Source organism: Xiphophorus hellerii, chromosome 9 (genome assembly GCF_003331165.1).
Source record: "Xiphophorus hellerii strain 12219 chromosome 9, Xiphophorus_hellerii-4.1, whole genome shotgun sequence".
NCBI lineage: Eukaryota > Metazoa > Chordata > Actinopteri > Cyprinodontiformes > Poeciliidae > Xiphophorus > Xiphophorus hellerii.
The window spans coordinates 20,320,693-20,337,011 of record NC_045680.1 but is presented as its reverse complement, the minus strand read 5'-3'; the positions used below and the strand labels follow the sequence as shown (position 1 = coordinate 20,337,011).

Below are 16,319 nucleotides of genomic sequence, written 5' to 3'. Positions count from 1 at the left end.
TTTTTTGCTAGGCAGTGGTTTTAGTCTTGGAACTCTACCAAGACAAACTCTTGTGGTGGAGGCATGACCTTTGACCTTAACTAAGACAAGTGAGGCCTGCAGTTCTTTTAATGTTGTTGTGGGGGTCTTTTGTGACCTTTTGGATGAGTCGGTGCTCTCTTAGGGTAATTTTGTTCAGTCAGCCACTCCTAGGAAGGTTTACCACTGTTGCATGTGTTTTTTTGTTTTTTTTTTCTATTTCTGGATAACAGTTCTCACTGTTGTTTGCTGGAGAACCAAAACTTTGGAGTCCCAAAGCTTTAGGGACAACTTTGTACCTTTTCCAAACTGGGAAATCTCAATTGCTTTTCTCTCTCTCTCTTATTTGCTCCTGATTTTCTCTGGATCTCTGCATGAGCAGGATCTTTTGGTGTCCTTCACTTTGTCAGGCAGGTCCTATTTAAGTGAGGTATTGATTGAGAACAGGTGTGGCAGCAATTAGGCCCGTGTTTGACTAGAGACCGTGAACTCAGGTGTGATAAACCACAGCTAAGCAGCTAAGTAACAGTGTAGGGTTTTTTTTTCTCCCATAATAATGAGCATCTTTATTTAAAAACTGCATTTTGTGTTTTCTTGTGTTGTCTTTGGCTAATATTTCAATGTATTTGATGTTGATGTCCTATTAACTTGCATGTGAGAAACATGCATGAAATTAACTTCACTTTGTGTTGTCCTCTAGTGTTAGCTAATAACATTAATATTTTTAATATAACACCACACAAAGTGACCTGCGTCCTGCAGTGTCATACGTTGCACTACATTAGTGTTTGGACAGCAGCCACTCTGTTTTACTGTCGCTTTAACCCTGGGGTGTGACCTCTGTGTATGTGTGTGTGTCCCCTGTGTTTAGTGATCAATGAAGTGGCACAGAGAGGGAAATTATTCCAAAACAGGCAGAAGTCAGTTGGGACTTCCCCCGTGGCTCATGGTTAATAGGGTGACAGGTCCCTGAACCTTCAGTCCTACTCAAACTAGCACCACCTGCAGCGCTGTGCAAGTTTTTATCTCTTCCTGAGAGTCGTCTCAGTTCCTCCTTCTCCATGATCGCATTTTCACCTGGGTAACCCGACAAATAGAGTCTGCATACTTTCTCTCCATGTAGAAGTTTGATCCCTGATGTTGCTTTTCAATTGACCTCAAGTTCTGAACTACGGCTGTGTAGTTGAGGTGCAGATTTTGAGGGAAAGTCCCAGACTGCACCACATGGGCATGTGTTTGTGAAAGCCACAGACATGGGCTGGGTGGAAAATGTGAGAACGCAGGTTTGATACGCTGAAAAATGTGAAGTAAATAGAAATGCTAAGGGAGAATGTGAGCCACTTTAGTTGCCTGAATGACTTGCGTTTAAGCAGAAATACACACAGTGTATCAGATCATAAAGCAAAAAATGTTAACAATTTAGCAATAATTAATTTAGTAAATACTATTAAAAAAATTGAATAAAACGATAAAAGCAAAAACTGGAGTTTTCAAATTGTTATTTAACTTATTAAAAGTTGAAAGCTAAACTAGCAAAAAATGTGAAAAACATAATAATAATAATAATAATAATAATAATTCCCTCTAAACCTCTAAATATCTACTTCACTGTGGAGGAATACCAGCCCATTCCTATTAGCGGAATAGTTTTATGAAGTTCTGTCGATGTTCAGGCTGGGTGTGCTCAGTGTGTCGTCACTGATGAACTGTCACACACACACACACACACCACTTGGCTGAAGTTTGTCACTTCAGCAGAGGCAGCGCGCAGTCTCCCCGCGGTGAAGCTCTGAGTGAAGAAGATGCGTGGAAACAGACGCGATCACGGATAAAGCCTCAAACCGCTGACAGAGGCGCTGAACGTGGCCAGGACGCTGGGATGCGAGTCGCTGGTGAGTTCTGGGGACGGATCCCACACCCCTCCGTTTATCGCGCCTTTCTTTTAACATAACACTGTCGCTGCATTTATGATTCCACATTAAAGATATGTTTACAATAAACATAAAACAAGTACACCATCAAAATGGAATCCTTTTAGGTCTAAGTGGTTGCCATAACTTTCCTTTCCCTCACATGTTTAGAACCGTTCGTGCCATAAATGTCTTTGGGCTTGTGCGCCCGTTTTTATTGTTCTCTTTTCTGCTATGTGTTTTTAAGAGGAACTAACAGGATCGGCGGCGATGTAAGACTCATACATGCCGTTTCTGGTGACTTACGTCGACGATGTTCCTCTCATGGTCTGTTACGGTCGTCGCGGTTGCCTTGCTGGTCGTGCAGCAGTGCGCAGGTAAACCCCGTATACGCATGGTAAACATAACTTCACAGTCTGGGGCGTCTCATCTCAATAAATAAAAAAAACATTACACTTATCTAAAGAGTTCATAAATTTATGGTTCAAACTTTTACATTTGTAATTTGAGTTTTAATGCAAAAAAAAAAAAGATGGTCTCCTCAGTCATTGGGAAGATTGCTGTGTTACCTTTTAGACAGCTATTGACACCTCCACAAGGAGGCCAAGCCAAAAGGTCATTGTGAATGAAAGCTGTCTGTTCACAGAGTGTTGTATCCAAGCATATAGATGGAAAGTTTAGTGGAAGAAGAAGAAAAAGGTACAAAAACAACAGGAAAAACCACCGTGAACGGACATTGCATCGATCCTATTTAGTTTGAGAGGTACTCTATGTTTGGTGTCAGAGTTTACATTTCACACACACACACACAAACACCCTGGGACTTGGTGCCTTGCACAAGGGCACATCAACATGTGACTGAAGGAAGACAGACTTTCCAATTTCAAGACAACTGCTCTACCTGCTGTGACACAATAACACCACCAAACAGAGACGTAGCGATGACATGGGAGGAAACTGTCAAATGTAGGCAGATATGAACAAGATGTAAAATATAGTTACCTGGGCTAAGTGGATTTTTCTTTTCTAAAGAAAGTGAATTTTGCATTTGATTAAAAAAATTAAGAACCCCAGATTGTGGCGAGGGAGAGCTGAGAGAAAGAAGTTACCAACGCCTGATTTTATTTTATTTTTAATCAAGTCCAGAATTAGCGCTGTCCATTGGGAAAATGTTGATCCTTTCCTCGACTGACAAGCTTTTTGGAGATGTTGCTTTTATGTTCCACCTGGACGTGACACTTTCCAACACTGACAAAAGTACAAATACTTTGTAGACCTAAAAACCCACCTGCCACTATAGAGTCAAGAGGAAGACGTAAAACTGTAGAGCCAACAGCACAGACGAGCTGAAGGTTGCCATCAAAGCGGTTTGGGCTTCCTGAACAGAACCACAGGCCACTCCGCATTAATACAGTAATTCATGCAAAAGAAACCCCGAGCACAGTCAGACAAAAAGACATTCTAATTTCTTGAGAAGCGCCTGATGTGCAATAGAAGGTGAATATTTCACCAGGGTTCTTCTGATGTGTCCAAAACGTAGAAGTGCATCCATTCTCCAGAGTCCTGAGGAAATAACGAGCCTCCCTGCTTGCAGGTGAGGGGACGTCCTGTGTGCTGTGGTCCAGTGCCAGAGCCGTGGTGCAGCGAGGCTCCGGCTTCGTGGTGTACTGCACCTTCCTCCCCAGATGTAGGACCCAGAGATCCATGTACATCAACGGCAGCATCAAATCCACACACGAACGGCTCAACGACACAACCATATTCCTGAGGGTGGAGAACATTACGGAGAAGAGGACATACAGCTGTTCGTCCGACTGCCACCCACCGCTGGACGCCTGTGGACTGGACATCTTAGCTGGATGTACGTGGGGCGTTTTATTTGGCTGAGATGAGTTTCTTGATGAAGCAGTTTTATTGCACATGACACAGCTGAGTTTGTTTCCTGTTTACATTTAATCTTCTCTGGAAGAACCGCAGAACATGTTCACATAAAGCTTTCCTGACCTACACTGGGATTAACTTTAGTAACCTGTAAAAAAAAAAATAGCTTGTTCTGCTTTCTCTTTGTTGCTTGGTGACACACAGTTCATAACAAACTGTTAGGAGATTTTTTTTGTTTTCTGGCTGAAGTAGGGTGGCTGTTTGTTTTCACACATGCAACCAGACAGTTTGATCAACGGAACATTGAAACAGAGAAAAATTATTCTATTAGTCATAAATTTGTGGGGTTTTTTGTTTTTTTTAACTACATCCGGTTCTGTAAGGATATCCATTCACAAGCAATGTTTGTCTCCTTTCCTCTCCAGACCCACCAGATAAGCCCAAAAACATCTCATGCATCTACAGGATCCTCAAAAATGATACCGGGAGTGTGAATTGCTCCTGGGACAGAGGAAGGGACACTCACCTTGACAACAGCTTCGTGGTGTGGTGAGAACGCTCTCTTCCCACATTATTCTGCTTGTAAAAGTTAGAGCTGTGCAGATGTTTTTGAACTGAAACTTTGCTCTGTGGGCTGCAGGGTTGGAACTTCAAGTGGAAACCAAACGGGACGGCTGGTGTGGAACGTGTACCGCAAGGGGACTGAGTCGACGTCTGCCTGTTTCACTTTGCCCAGATCTGTCCAGCTCATGTCGGTGCAGATTCAAGCCCTGAACTCCCTGGGTTCTGTTGAATCCTCCATCGTCAGCTACAACCTCAGTGACATCGGTAAGACTTTGAGCGCTTGTTGTTAAGGTACGGCTCTGCACAGATGAATCCACAGCGCGTCTAGTCACCAGCAATCGTTTCCAATCACTCATTCCTCAACCCCCTTTGCACCATAATCCTGTAAATCTTGCTATTACTTTTCGATCGTAACACGTCCCATTACTTTGTTCTGATCCGAGCAGTGATGCCATCAACGCCCGTTATTGATCAAGTCGAGTGCTCTTCCAGGAACTGCACCATCAAAGTGGAACAGCCTGCTTGGACTCCGCATCTGCAGGTCCAGTACCGAGACAAGCGCCAGCGGGACTGGACAACTTATCCAGACTCTGTAAGAAGTTTTAACTCCCCCAACCCTCGACTCTCTGAAAGCTTTTCGGGGGGGATTTTGAGTGAGGCGCAGAAATTGCAAAAGGCAATTTCAGGTCTTTGAACATGTTTGGCTGCTGAACTTGTCTTGCTCTGAGCTTCTGCTGATTCAGAGTTGGAGGCAGAGATGAGTCTCTCGGTCGACGTGTGAAGAAGTGAATTTGAGATGACTCACCTGTCTCAGGAATAAGCTGAAATTTTGACCTTTCAGGCTCCTTTGTGCGTTTTGCTCATCAACAGAAGCCCATCAAAATCGTATTCAAGTCATTTCAGCTTTTTTTTTCTTTTTTTTTGTTGCATCAAGTAAAAAAACAAAACCATGACAGATGAAAAGATGTGATAGTGATAGATAACCACAAAGTAGTGCATAATTATTCAGTGGGAGGAAAATTTTTTATACTCAAAAGTCAAAAATTGTTCATTTGTATTTTTCCACAACAGCTAAAGCTGCGAGTCTTTGTTGGTACATTGCTGTCAGCTCAAGCTCAGTTAGACTGGATGGAGACCAGCCTTGCCACAGTTTGACTATTTGGCTTTGACTAGGCTATTCTAAAACATAAATGTACTTTCACATAAGCAATTGCATTGCGGCTCTGGCTGTATCTTTGGAGTTATTGCCTTCCTGGAAGATGAACCTTCACCCCAACCTCAAGTATTTTCCAGCGTCCAATTGGATTTTATTTTCTCCAGGATTGCCGTGAATCTATCGTCACGCACCTGCACCTCAACCCTGACCAGCTGTACCAGCATGATGCTGGTACCCTGTGCATTTTCAGGGTATAGATATTTTTGTGGAATGGGTTTCAAAGTGCTCCAAAAGAAAAATCACAGGGTGTTGTTTTACAATCTAACCCTGCTTCGAAGATCTCCTCAAATTCCTTTCCGAAGAAAAGCAAAATGTTTGAAATGTACTTCAGCTGAACTCAAACAGCTGATCAGATACGTTGTGTGCATCGATCGCCTGCAGGCTGGACTGACGACTTCATTCGAGGCCAAGCACGTCTCCTCCTTGGAGCCCTGCAGTGTGTACGATTTCAAAGCGCGGTCCAGATTCAGCACCGGCCAGTGGAGCGAGTGGAGCTCAGTCATCTCCAGCGCGACTAAAGAAGAGGGTGAGTCTGAAGCCAATATTGATTTAAAGCTCTGCCCGTTCTGTCTGCAGGCTAACCTCTCAGGGACTGTATCAATATAGGCCATCTGACAGTGCAGCAGTGCTTCCTAAAGTCTGGGTTTGTGAGGCAGCTATCAGATCACCACTGACTGACAAAAAAGAAGTCTTTTTTTTCCGTTTTATCTCGCGAACATGACCGCTCGAGCTGATAAGGTGACCGATGCGCCTCGTCCCTGCTGAGATTTTATTGAATTGGTTTGGGCGAATTTAGTTCTCACTCGCTCTTGCATCAGTTGAGAGCGAAGGAAGCCAGTGAAGAGGAAAGCTATGTTTTATAGGAAATAAAGTGTGTGTTTTGTAGTTCTGATGGCGTGAAGATATGGAGATCTCTCTATAAAAAATGCATGAGCTATGAATACGCAGCAGTGACATGTCATCAGTTTCCACTTCCGGAAAAACGCTAACGATGTTGAGTGAGCAGTTATCGAAAACATCAGCTGCACCGGTTTGTGGTGCCTTCCTCTTCTTATTGATAAGGAAGGTCGTGTGCAGATTTTCACCTTGTGGGGCTGAGTTCATGTTGTTCTCCATCGTTTTTTGTTTTGTTTCCCCCCTGATCCTTCACCGCTAAGGCCAAAATTATTCATACCCCCAGGAGATTTACATATAATTATTTTCATCAACTAAACTATTGTCTTAAGGTTGGAAACAAGACGAAGCTCTCCCAAAACATCATTGAAAGTACAAAAGGCTCTGTCGTTAAAAAAACTCGTTGTCATTTTATCTATAGTCTATGTTCAAAATTATTTATCCCCTTCTTAGTAATGGCTGGCAAGTCTTTATTCGCTTTTACAGCAATCATGCATGTCTTCGTTGGTATCTTTGACCATTCGTTCTTTGTGAGGAGCTTTGAGGTCGGACGGCCTCCTTGCCAACACCCTTATCTTTAGCTCAGATTTAAACCAGGACTACAACTGGGCCACGTTCAAAATGTTAACATTAGTTGCTAGCTGACCGTTTCCTCGCTTTAGCCGTGGCGTCATCAGGATGAAATGTCCATTGTTGTCCGAGACGAAGTTCCTCTGCAGACGAACGTTGATGTTATTGTTTAGAATCTTTAGATTTAGTATTTTTTTTTTAATGCCAGCCCCACTGGGTGGAAAACACCATCAAGTCGTAATGTTACCACCATTGCTTGACCGTAGAGATTGTGTTCTTTGGGTTACATTCATTTTATTTTTACGCCATGTGAAGGACTGCATTATTGCAGCCGAACAAATCTATTTTTGTTTCATTTGATTACTAAACAGAAGGTTAGAAGTCTCCTGAAGACTAAAAGACAAAGTTATTATTTTCTCTCAAACAATAAGAACATTGCAGTTTATAGCAGCAACTTTCCAAGAGGATTCGCACCCATCACTGCGGTTCTGTCTGCGCTGTATGCCTGCGGCTTGTTACTCGTGCGTCTCTTACTCTGTGGTTTTTGCAAACGTCTTGTTCATCTCCTGAAAAAATGACCAATAAAAAATTTTTAAAAAAAAGGCCAAATCGAGTTTGATTGTGCTCGTAACTGCTGGGTTGAATTCTTGCTGAAACTCATTTGCAATCTGTCTTTTATATGTGAATGCAGACAGCGCAGCTGAACATAGAGCAGGGTGGAGGGGCGTCAAACACAGCTGCCAACTGTCCGAAAGTATCCCTTCCTGTTTTTGCTGCACAGTCATAAACACCTGCTAAAAATAATAATTCATAATAAATTGCCAGACTCAAGAACAGAAGTGCGATCCGTGTTTTTATTGTCGTAACTTGCTGAGCTGCGAAGTTTGAAAGCATCAGATTGAATTAAAGTTTAATAAAAAAGATTTCTGAGCTTTTCGTCACCAACTAGTGAATGAAACGTATCGAGGAATGTACAAGAAAAGAACGTCTTGTAGATTCATAAGTTTAAAGAGAAACATTTATCCAGCATCTATTAAAAACAGAGAGTTAAAAAAGTAACTTTTTAATGTTTGGTTTTAAAGCTCCTGCCCAACATCTGGATGTGTGGCTCGCTGCTAGCCCCAACTTCAGAACCATGAGAGTCTACTGGAACGTAAGTGTTGAAAACTACCTGTTTTCTAAATATGTTTTCTGATTATTAGTAGTAGTAGTAGTTTGAAATGGTGTAGGTAAGTTATTGAACTCCTTAAAAAGCATAGGCCTTTGCACAGATATAACCAAAAAAAAAAAAACGAGGCGAATGTAAGTTTGAACTGAAAACTTGTAGAGACGAATCCTGAGGTGCTGGGTGATTGCAGCTCGACAGGAAAAACTAAAAATCACAGCCTCAGAAAGGTAGATTGGTTGACCCAGTTCCAGGCATGACACATCTTTTTCAAGGACAATGATTTGTTTTAGGCAGCAAAACACACACACATAAAATTGCTCTTTGACGTATTTCATTGCAAAGCCTTAAAAAAAACTCCCATGTCTTCAGAACGTTTTCGCATTTTGTTTATGTCACAACAACCAACTTTAATGCTGATTATTGAGTTGAATATAAAGAAGTAAGCCAATACCAGGAAGCACAGCACTGTTTTCTATAAATAAATAACTCTTAAATATTGTGGCATGCATGTATTTATCGCTCACAGAGTGAAAAAATTTTTAGAATCACCTCAAAAGGTGGATCTGCATTTCGGTTTATGTCGACTTTCATTGATTGAATTAATTTATATGTGATGTGTTTTATATCAAGGAGAACCATGGCTTTATTTGGTGGTATTTACTAATTGGATCAGCGAAGAGCAATGGTAATTTGTCATTATTTTTCTAATAATGATAGACCTCCACATCCAGATGTAGGATATGGACACAAATTGCTTCCAGATACCAAAAAAAAAAATATTGAAAGCCACTGAAAACATTGGAATTTAACCTTAAAAATTGCCACCAATCTTAAGAGATTCATATCCTTTCTCATGAGAATATGTAAATTTTTGTTTTGTCTTGCTTAGGTGTATTTGTTTTACTACTGCTACTTCATAAAACTTTATGAATCTGTTTTTAATATTCAGAAGGGAGAAAAAAACATGTTCAGAAGCGTGTGTGCTTTCTGGATGAGGATGCTGTTTCCTCGTCATACGTAAAAAGTCCATGTTAGATTTCACTGGAGCCTCATGAGATTGAGGGTTCTCACATCTCCATTGTTCTCACACTGCTGCATGATCGCGGTGTTGTAACCATGGCAACATTTTCTTTCTGCTTCCCTGCTTTGTTCTGCACAGACTAAAGGTCAAACCTTGACCACATCTTGTGACATCCTCACGCACAGAGAGAGAGATGAACGCCCTTTCGCCAAATACAGAGTTAAAAACACACACCTAGAGTGTTTTAATGTCACACACACACATACACACACACACTCAGGGGTAACTGAAACCTGACAGTAGACGCACCGCAGTTTCAGTTTACAAGAAAAAGAGGAGCTGAACAGAAATGATGTGTCTTACACACTCATCTTGCGGTTTGGCTGTAAATCCTTGGCGACAGTAATCACTCACCGAGGCAAAGAACGCATTCACCTGCAGAGCTAAAGTTGATGTTTTCCAAACGTTTCAGGAGTCCAACATGTCCGTCTGCAGAGGGAGCATCGTTCAGTATGCCATCAGAGTGAACAGCAACAACCTGACGGTCGTCACGAACGTCAGCGCTGACGTGAAGAGCCGCTCTGTCCCGTTCTGCTCCGACTGCGAAGTGACGGTGCAGGCTGTGAACTCTCAAGGCTCGTCGCCTCCTGCAACCATGACAACGCGCCACACAACAGGTAAAAACCATGAACACCTTGTCGGATCTTCATCTGATGGTTCTGAAACTAGAGCTTCACTTTTATCACATACATACGTGTGTTTGTGTGTTTTTAGCCAAGCCGATTCTTGACGTTCAAGTAACGGCGGGGAACCACACTGTCGCCATCTCCTGGAGAAAAGCTGAAGTTGCACCCGCCTACTCCGTGGTGGAGTGGTACCCGGAGGGGCACATGTTGGACGAGCTCAGATGGGCCAGACTGGACGGGAATGAAAACTTCGTCACCGTCACGGGTAAGAAGTTAGAGCCGAGTTGCAAAAATCGTATCGGTTGGGTTCAGGCATCATTCTGGCTGGATGTTTCCAGAATAGTTGAACATTTTTCACAAAATTTTCAATGAACTTGGGGTCCAAAATATTAATGTTGGCCTGCCTTCTCCTTTCCAAGTTCCAGTTCTGATGTGTGTTTGGAATAAATGTCCTGTTGGCACACCCAGCTGATGTTTTAACCATCTACATGTTGATTTGAATCAGTGGTGTCTTCTTTTGAGCTTGAAAATTATTTTTTATTTTATCGTATCTGCTCAATAGTGAACAAAATGTGCAATAATTTCATGAAACAAACAAAAGAGACTTTTGTCCAAGAAGGAAATCGTTGCAGATCCAAAACATACAAAGAGTGTTGCTGTTAAAAGAAAAGCATACTGTTTCCTAATTTTGGGAAGTTGAACGTGGGCTATTTCTTTCAAGATTAAGATAAATGCGGAAGCCTGGCTAATAAATTACTTTATAAATTTTCTTTCAACATTGTGGTCAAGGGGTGCACAGAGTCATTCAAAAGGCCACAAACGGCCCCCGGGCCTCACTTTGGACACCCCTGCATTAAAACAGACGTGAAATGTTGAAGACAGTTCGTTTTCTTCAATATTTCATTCTCTCTGTGCAACACAGAGGTGCTGCTGGCAGCAAAACAAACCCTCAGAATGATGCTGCCACCGCCATTCTTGACATTTGATATTTTCTCAGGTTTGAAAGTCTCAGCTTGACTCAACCAGCAATTTCTTGTCACGTTAGCCAGATTGCTCTTACTCTGCAGCCTTTTCACTCCACGTTGAGCTTCATGTTCATATGTTTTTCTTGTTAATAACAGATTCTAAGTGTATATATATTTTTAAAATGTGCAGATATTAATCCATGGGAGTGCTATGAAGGAGCGGTGTATGTTTTCTACAACCAGAGCTCCGTCAGCAGGACCAGCTTTAAACGGATCGCCACGTTGGAAGCAGGTAGGGTTCAACAGCACAACTACGGCTTTTTACTCCCGAGTTTAAAATCTTAGTCAGAATGGTCACACATATTTCGTGTTGGTAATTTTGACCTAATCGACATCGCTGCGCTGCTCTGCTGTGTTGCTTGCAGCTCCAGAAGTGGGTCCGTCGGCCCAAGACAAGGTGGAGGGGAAAAAGGTGACGGTGTCTTGGACGCAGCTTCGCAGGGCGCAGCGCAGGGGATGCATCACAAAGTTCACCATCTACCTGCAGAACAGCCGAGGAGACCTGAAGCTTTGTAAGAACGCTTTAACTGTAAAGCCTCACTAAAGCAGTCGTGCTGCATTATGCCATTTTACTCGTTTTGTTTCACTTTAATGCTCATGACGAAAGGAGATGCAGCTATCCAGTGAACACTCGCATCTTGTTTTGCCATGTGAAGAGGATGTGGTTAGGGGTAAAAACACTGTGGTGCCAAAGCTTGTCAGAACGCTGCTGCCAGCTGTGTTTATTTAATAACCGCTTCCTATTCATGGTTATTAGCTTTATTAAGTCTGCCAGGCAGGGAAATGTTACTAGAATAAGATTTGAGCATTCGGCTGCAGAAAAACTACAACAAAATATTGGTTTTTGGCTGACAGACGCATGAATAGTTTCACGGTGAATGTCTCCTTTTGTCCCAACCAGACTCAGCAAAAGCATCACAGAGGTCGCATCCCATCGAAGGTCTTTCTCCCGATTCCTACAGTTTGTGGATGAGCGCTTCCACTTCGAAAGGAGAAGGTCCTCCCGGTCAGAAGATCAAGTTCTACATCGAGGGTAAGTAGATTTTCCACATTTACCGGCACTCCTTGTGACGACGTGCAACACATTACGATAAATTAAGCTTTTATTCCACTAACAAAGTCTTGCACTGAAAACTTTGAGCATCTTCGTATCTGCCATTTGCATCGTCTGATCATTAAACCGGCTGTGGTGGCAGTTTTGACTCTTCTTGCTGATTTGATTGGCGCACGGTGTAACACTTCATCCTGCTGCTGTTGCAGAAGACGACCGTCTCTCCCCTGTGCTGATGTGTGTGTTCGTCACCGTGATGGTGCTGTTTACTCTGTGTCTGTGGAAGAGCTCAGCAGTAAAGCACAGGTATGTATGTGACCCCCTGGGGCTTAGCAGCACCACACAATGCAGTTGCACATGCAGCAGCTTGCTGCAGGTTCTAAAATGACAGAATGACATTTTGTCATTTTAGAAAGAGCAAATTCTAATGTATCTGTACACAAAGTATCATATTTTTGAGAAGTGATCCTTCTTATTATAGCCCATCGACTCAATCTTTAGGTTTATCTGGGGTTGAGTAATAAATCAATAACAATAGCATTATACATCACAATAGACACATAATCAATATCAGTGGATATGTCTGACAGAATATTCAATGATTTTAATGAACTCCCAACCAGAACCACACAGCACTCTGGGGGATGTCTATCTATCTGTCTGTCCGTCCGTCCGTCCGTCCATCACTCGCTCACTCACTCACTCACTCTTTGGTTACTTAGCAACAACCTGTTGAGTAACTGACGCAGCAGCAGTTTCAAGTTTTTCCTTTAAATTGCTTAAAAATAAACAACAACATGGAGTGAAAACTGTGGATGAACCAAAGCAAGAAACTAATCAATAATTATCCATATCAACCGATATGAAATGCTTATGCTGTAATATGTTTTTCAGCCATTTTGTCAGCTCTAGGTTTATCCAAAGACTTTCAATGAAATTCCAGTCAGCACTCTGGAAAGGTCTCTCCAAAATCTTAAAATTAGCCGGATGTAAAGAGTACTTTCAATCTAAATCTAGGGGTATGATTAATTTCAAGCTACATTGCATGAATGACTTCCGAGAACTGCTGGTTAACAGTTTTCCATATCTCAGGTTCAAAGAGATTTTCCAGTGTCTGATGCCTGATGTTGTGCCAGACCCTGCAAACAGCAAGTGGGCAAAAGAGTGCACCAAAGACAAGGTAAAAATGCAGAAAACTTTAACGGATCAACCACTGGTCGAACCCGCCACAGTTCCGATTTGACCCTCTTCGTCCTCCTCCTCTCCATTCAGGGCAAGATGAACCTGCATCTCCCGTCTCACAATTCCAGTTTCACTGACCCAGAAGAAGAGACCATCCTGGTGGACGTGGAGGAGCTCTGCAGGCGGATGGGGGACTCCTCCTCGCCCCGGAGCGACCGCTCGGCGTTCCCTCCCAAGAGCTGCGAGGGCCAAGAGACCGAGCTGTCGGCTCTGCTCTATCCTCCTCTCACCACCTACATCAAAAGCCTCTCGCACGACTCGGACAGCTCCGGCCACACGCAGACCTCCCTGGACACGAACACGACCGTCGACTACATCTCGTCCCACGGGCAGGACAATCTGGACAACTCCGACCAGGAGGATGAGGAGGAGTTTCCAGGGATGCAGTTTTTCCCCAGCCTCAGCATCCTCATGGAGCCCGTGGGGTTTGGAGGGAAGCTGACCTTGGACGCAGTGAAAATCGACTGCGGTGACTTCTTTCAGAATGCTTAGAGCGACACGCCGAGCCTCTCCAAATTGAACTCTCATCCGAGATGTGCATGAACTACCTCCTTTGCTTTTAGAAATCACAAAGAACTGCCTCTCTGCAAGCTAAGCTTTCAGTTCAGCAGAAATCCTCTCTGGCATTACAATTGTTTTCCAATGGAACGTCTATGGACACACTAAGCAGACCTAAAAGGAAGAGACAAGAGGAATTTTACTAAGGTTTAATCTCGAAAAGGCAGATTTGACTTCTCTTAGTAGGAGACGGTATCATAACAGCATCATCGTCCATCATGAACTTTAGGATCTACGCCTATTCTTCCTGTTACATGCGCAGATGTAACAGCTTCTATTTAAAAAAGTCTACATGTTTTTTTTTTATATATACTGCTGTATATTAATTGCTACGCTCTTCATTCTACCTCAATGTGGATGCAAATTTGATCAAATTAAAACCGAATCCTTTGTTCGATTTGTCTGACTAAAATTATTGTGAGCACAGTGAAACTTTTGGAAGTTTTTAAGATTTTCATTCAGGTTCCAGAGCCGAATATAGAACACACACACACACACTGCAAAAACACAAAAGTATTTTTGGTCTAGTTTCTAGTGCAAATATCTTCAATACACTTGAAATAAAACAGAACTAAATCACAGTTGTGCTGAAAGTAACTTTTCAGCACAATATAGCAGCTTGTTTTAAGTCAATCATTTCTTAATACTGAAAAAAAAAGTTCATTATTTCACTAATAGCTAGCACTTTTCCATTACTATTAGGAATTAGTGACTTAAAACAAGCTCCCATATTATACAGAAAAGTTACTTGCAAGTTAGTTTTATCTTTATTTCAATTGTATTCAAGATATTTGCACTAGAATGCCAGACCAAAGCTTTTTGGTAAAGATTTAGTGTTTTTGTAATGTAAAAAAGCAGAGTTTCATATCAACATAAAAATGTGTATTTGAGCAACTTAGGTCAGTTTGACCAAAACCGTTTGGTCTTAATAGACAAAGACTCCAGTTTATTTGCCACTATACTCGCAAAAGTACAGTAAAAGTAAAACTAGAGTAGAAAACTGCTTTGTTTTTACAATGCATCGATGCTCTGTTGGAAGTTAATGTGACACATCCACACTTCACTATGATCCCCTCATGCCTAGTTTACTACTTATGATGGCAGCCTGACAATGCAACATGTCGCCAAGACACAAACGTCCCACAAAAAATGTGACACAACTCGAGGAAGCAGTTCTACTCAGTGGACTTGATTTCACCACCTCTCCACAAGAAATACCTGTTAAGGGGCTTTTAACTGCAACTGAGTCAACCACGAGGAACAACGGCATAGCAGAGGAAGAGCAACTTTGTTACAACTCTCTCCAGGTCTAAACTTCCTCCTCCTAAGCTCTAATTGGAGGAAAGGAATGTAGTATTCTTCAAAATTGACCTAAAAAGCCCTCACAATCTTGCCAATACTGCGCGTAATGTAGTCGTAACAAATCACGCGTCGGCATTTTGGGGGTTTTAAGTGACAACGGCCCAAACATGTAGGTTCAGTGACTCATGCAGCTCGTTCTTGTGAGCGTAACTTGCAGGCGTGATGTTTCCAACCCATGTTTAGAACTGAAAAAGCCTTTTGAATGGAAGGTGAAACATCTTAAAATAAGACATGAAGTCAAGCCGTCAAATCCCCCACGCCCTCCTAAATCACTATATTACTGAGAACAGAACTGGGATGTGACACAACTAGCACGTCGCTGGAAAAACTAGAGAAATGCTCCGAAGTTAGCTTGTGAATGTGTAGCATTGTGACACTTATCCTCAATTAAATAACGTTTCTCGCCACAGTATTGGTAGGCACTGGGCCAGACTTTAAAAAGAGCTTACTGGGGCAATTGCCCAGGGCTCCAGATTTTGGGGGCCCCAAAGACTTTTTTTTGTAATGACTGCAAAAAATATATATATAACCAACTTATATCAGGTTATATATTATAAGTTTTACATAAAACTTATATACTTTATTTAAAACTTATAGGCCTACATCAAGTGAAATGTATTAAAATTTTGGGACTTTTATTAACATAAACTATAAAATATTTAAAAATTAAGAAAATATAGTAATTTCTTTGGAGGGGGGACAACATGGAGCTAGTGACCAGGCGGACTTAATAAACCTACCATGGACCGATTTATGTCCAGGATTATATATTAATGTGTTGTAATTTTCATTAGTAGAAGAAAGTTTCTGTAGTGGACAGGGCCCCCAAACTGGTTCCAGCCCAGGGGCCCCAGGTAGGCACCGCATTTAAAACTGATCTGAGCAAAAACAGCGAAAGTTTTGATATGTAGAGTTGAAGATGCTGGACAAATACCACGTAAATATTTTACTTTTTTCTCCAATATTCCAGATGTGCTTGTAATATTTTTATTTCTGGAAATCATTCAAGGTTTTATTAGAACGTTAGCAGCTGCTTAGTGAAATTGAAACTCAATAGATTAAACTATATTTTGTCCAAATTAAAGGGAAGAAACTGGAAAACATAGTTTGATTTTGAATTATTATACTTTAAATCTTCAAAAAAAAAAACATT

The 16,319-nt window shown here is 41.8% G+C and overlaps 1 protein-coding gene across 1 annotated transcript; it reads left to right on the top strand.

The window, feature by feature from the left end:
• Nucleotides 1-1,750: 1,750 nt before the first annotated feature.
• il12rb2 (interleukin 12 receptor, beta 2a) lies at nt 1,751-14,201 on the top strand. Its single transcript, XM_032573212.1, has 16 exons — nt 1,751-1,910; nt 2,176-2,305; nt 3,523-3,789; nt 4,235-4,358; nt 4,450-4,637; nt 4,820-4,965; nt 5,971-6,115; nt 8,136-8,206; nt 9,715-9,919; nt 10,017-10,193; nt 11,084-11,185; nt 11,319-11,465; nt 11,855-11,986; nt 12,214-12,310; nt 13,097-13,184; nt 13,277-14,201. The coding sequence occupies exons 2-16, from the start codon at nt 2,242-2,244 to the stop codon at nt 13,736-13,738; spliced, it is 2,415 nt and encodes an 804-aa protein (XP_032429103.1). The 5' UTR covers nt 1,751-1,910; nt 2,176-2,241; the 3' UTR covers nt 13,739-14,201.
• Nucleotides 14,202-16,319: the final 2,118 nt, after the last annotated feature.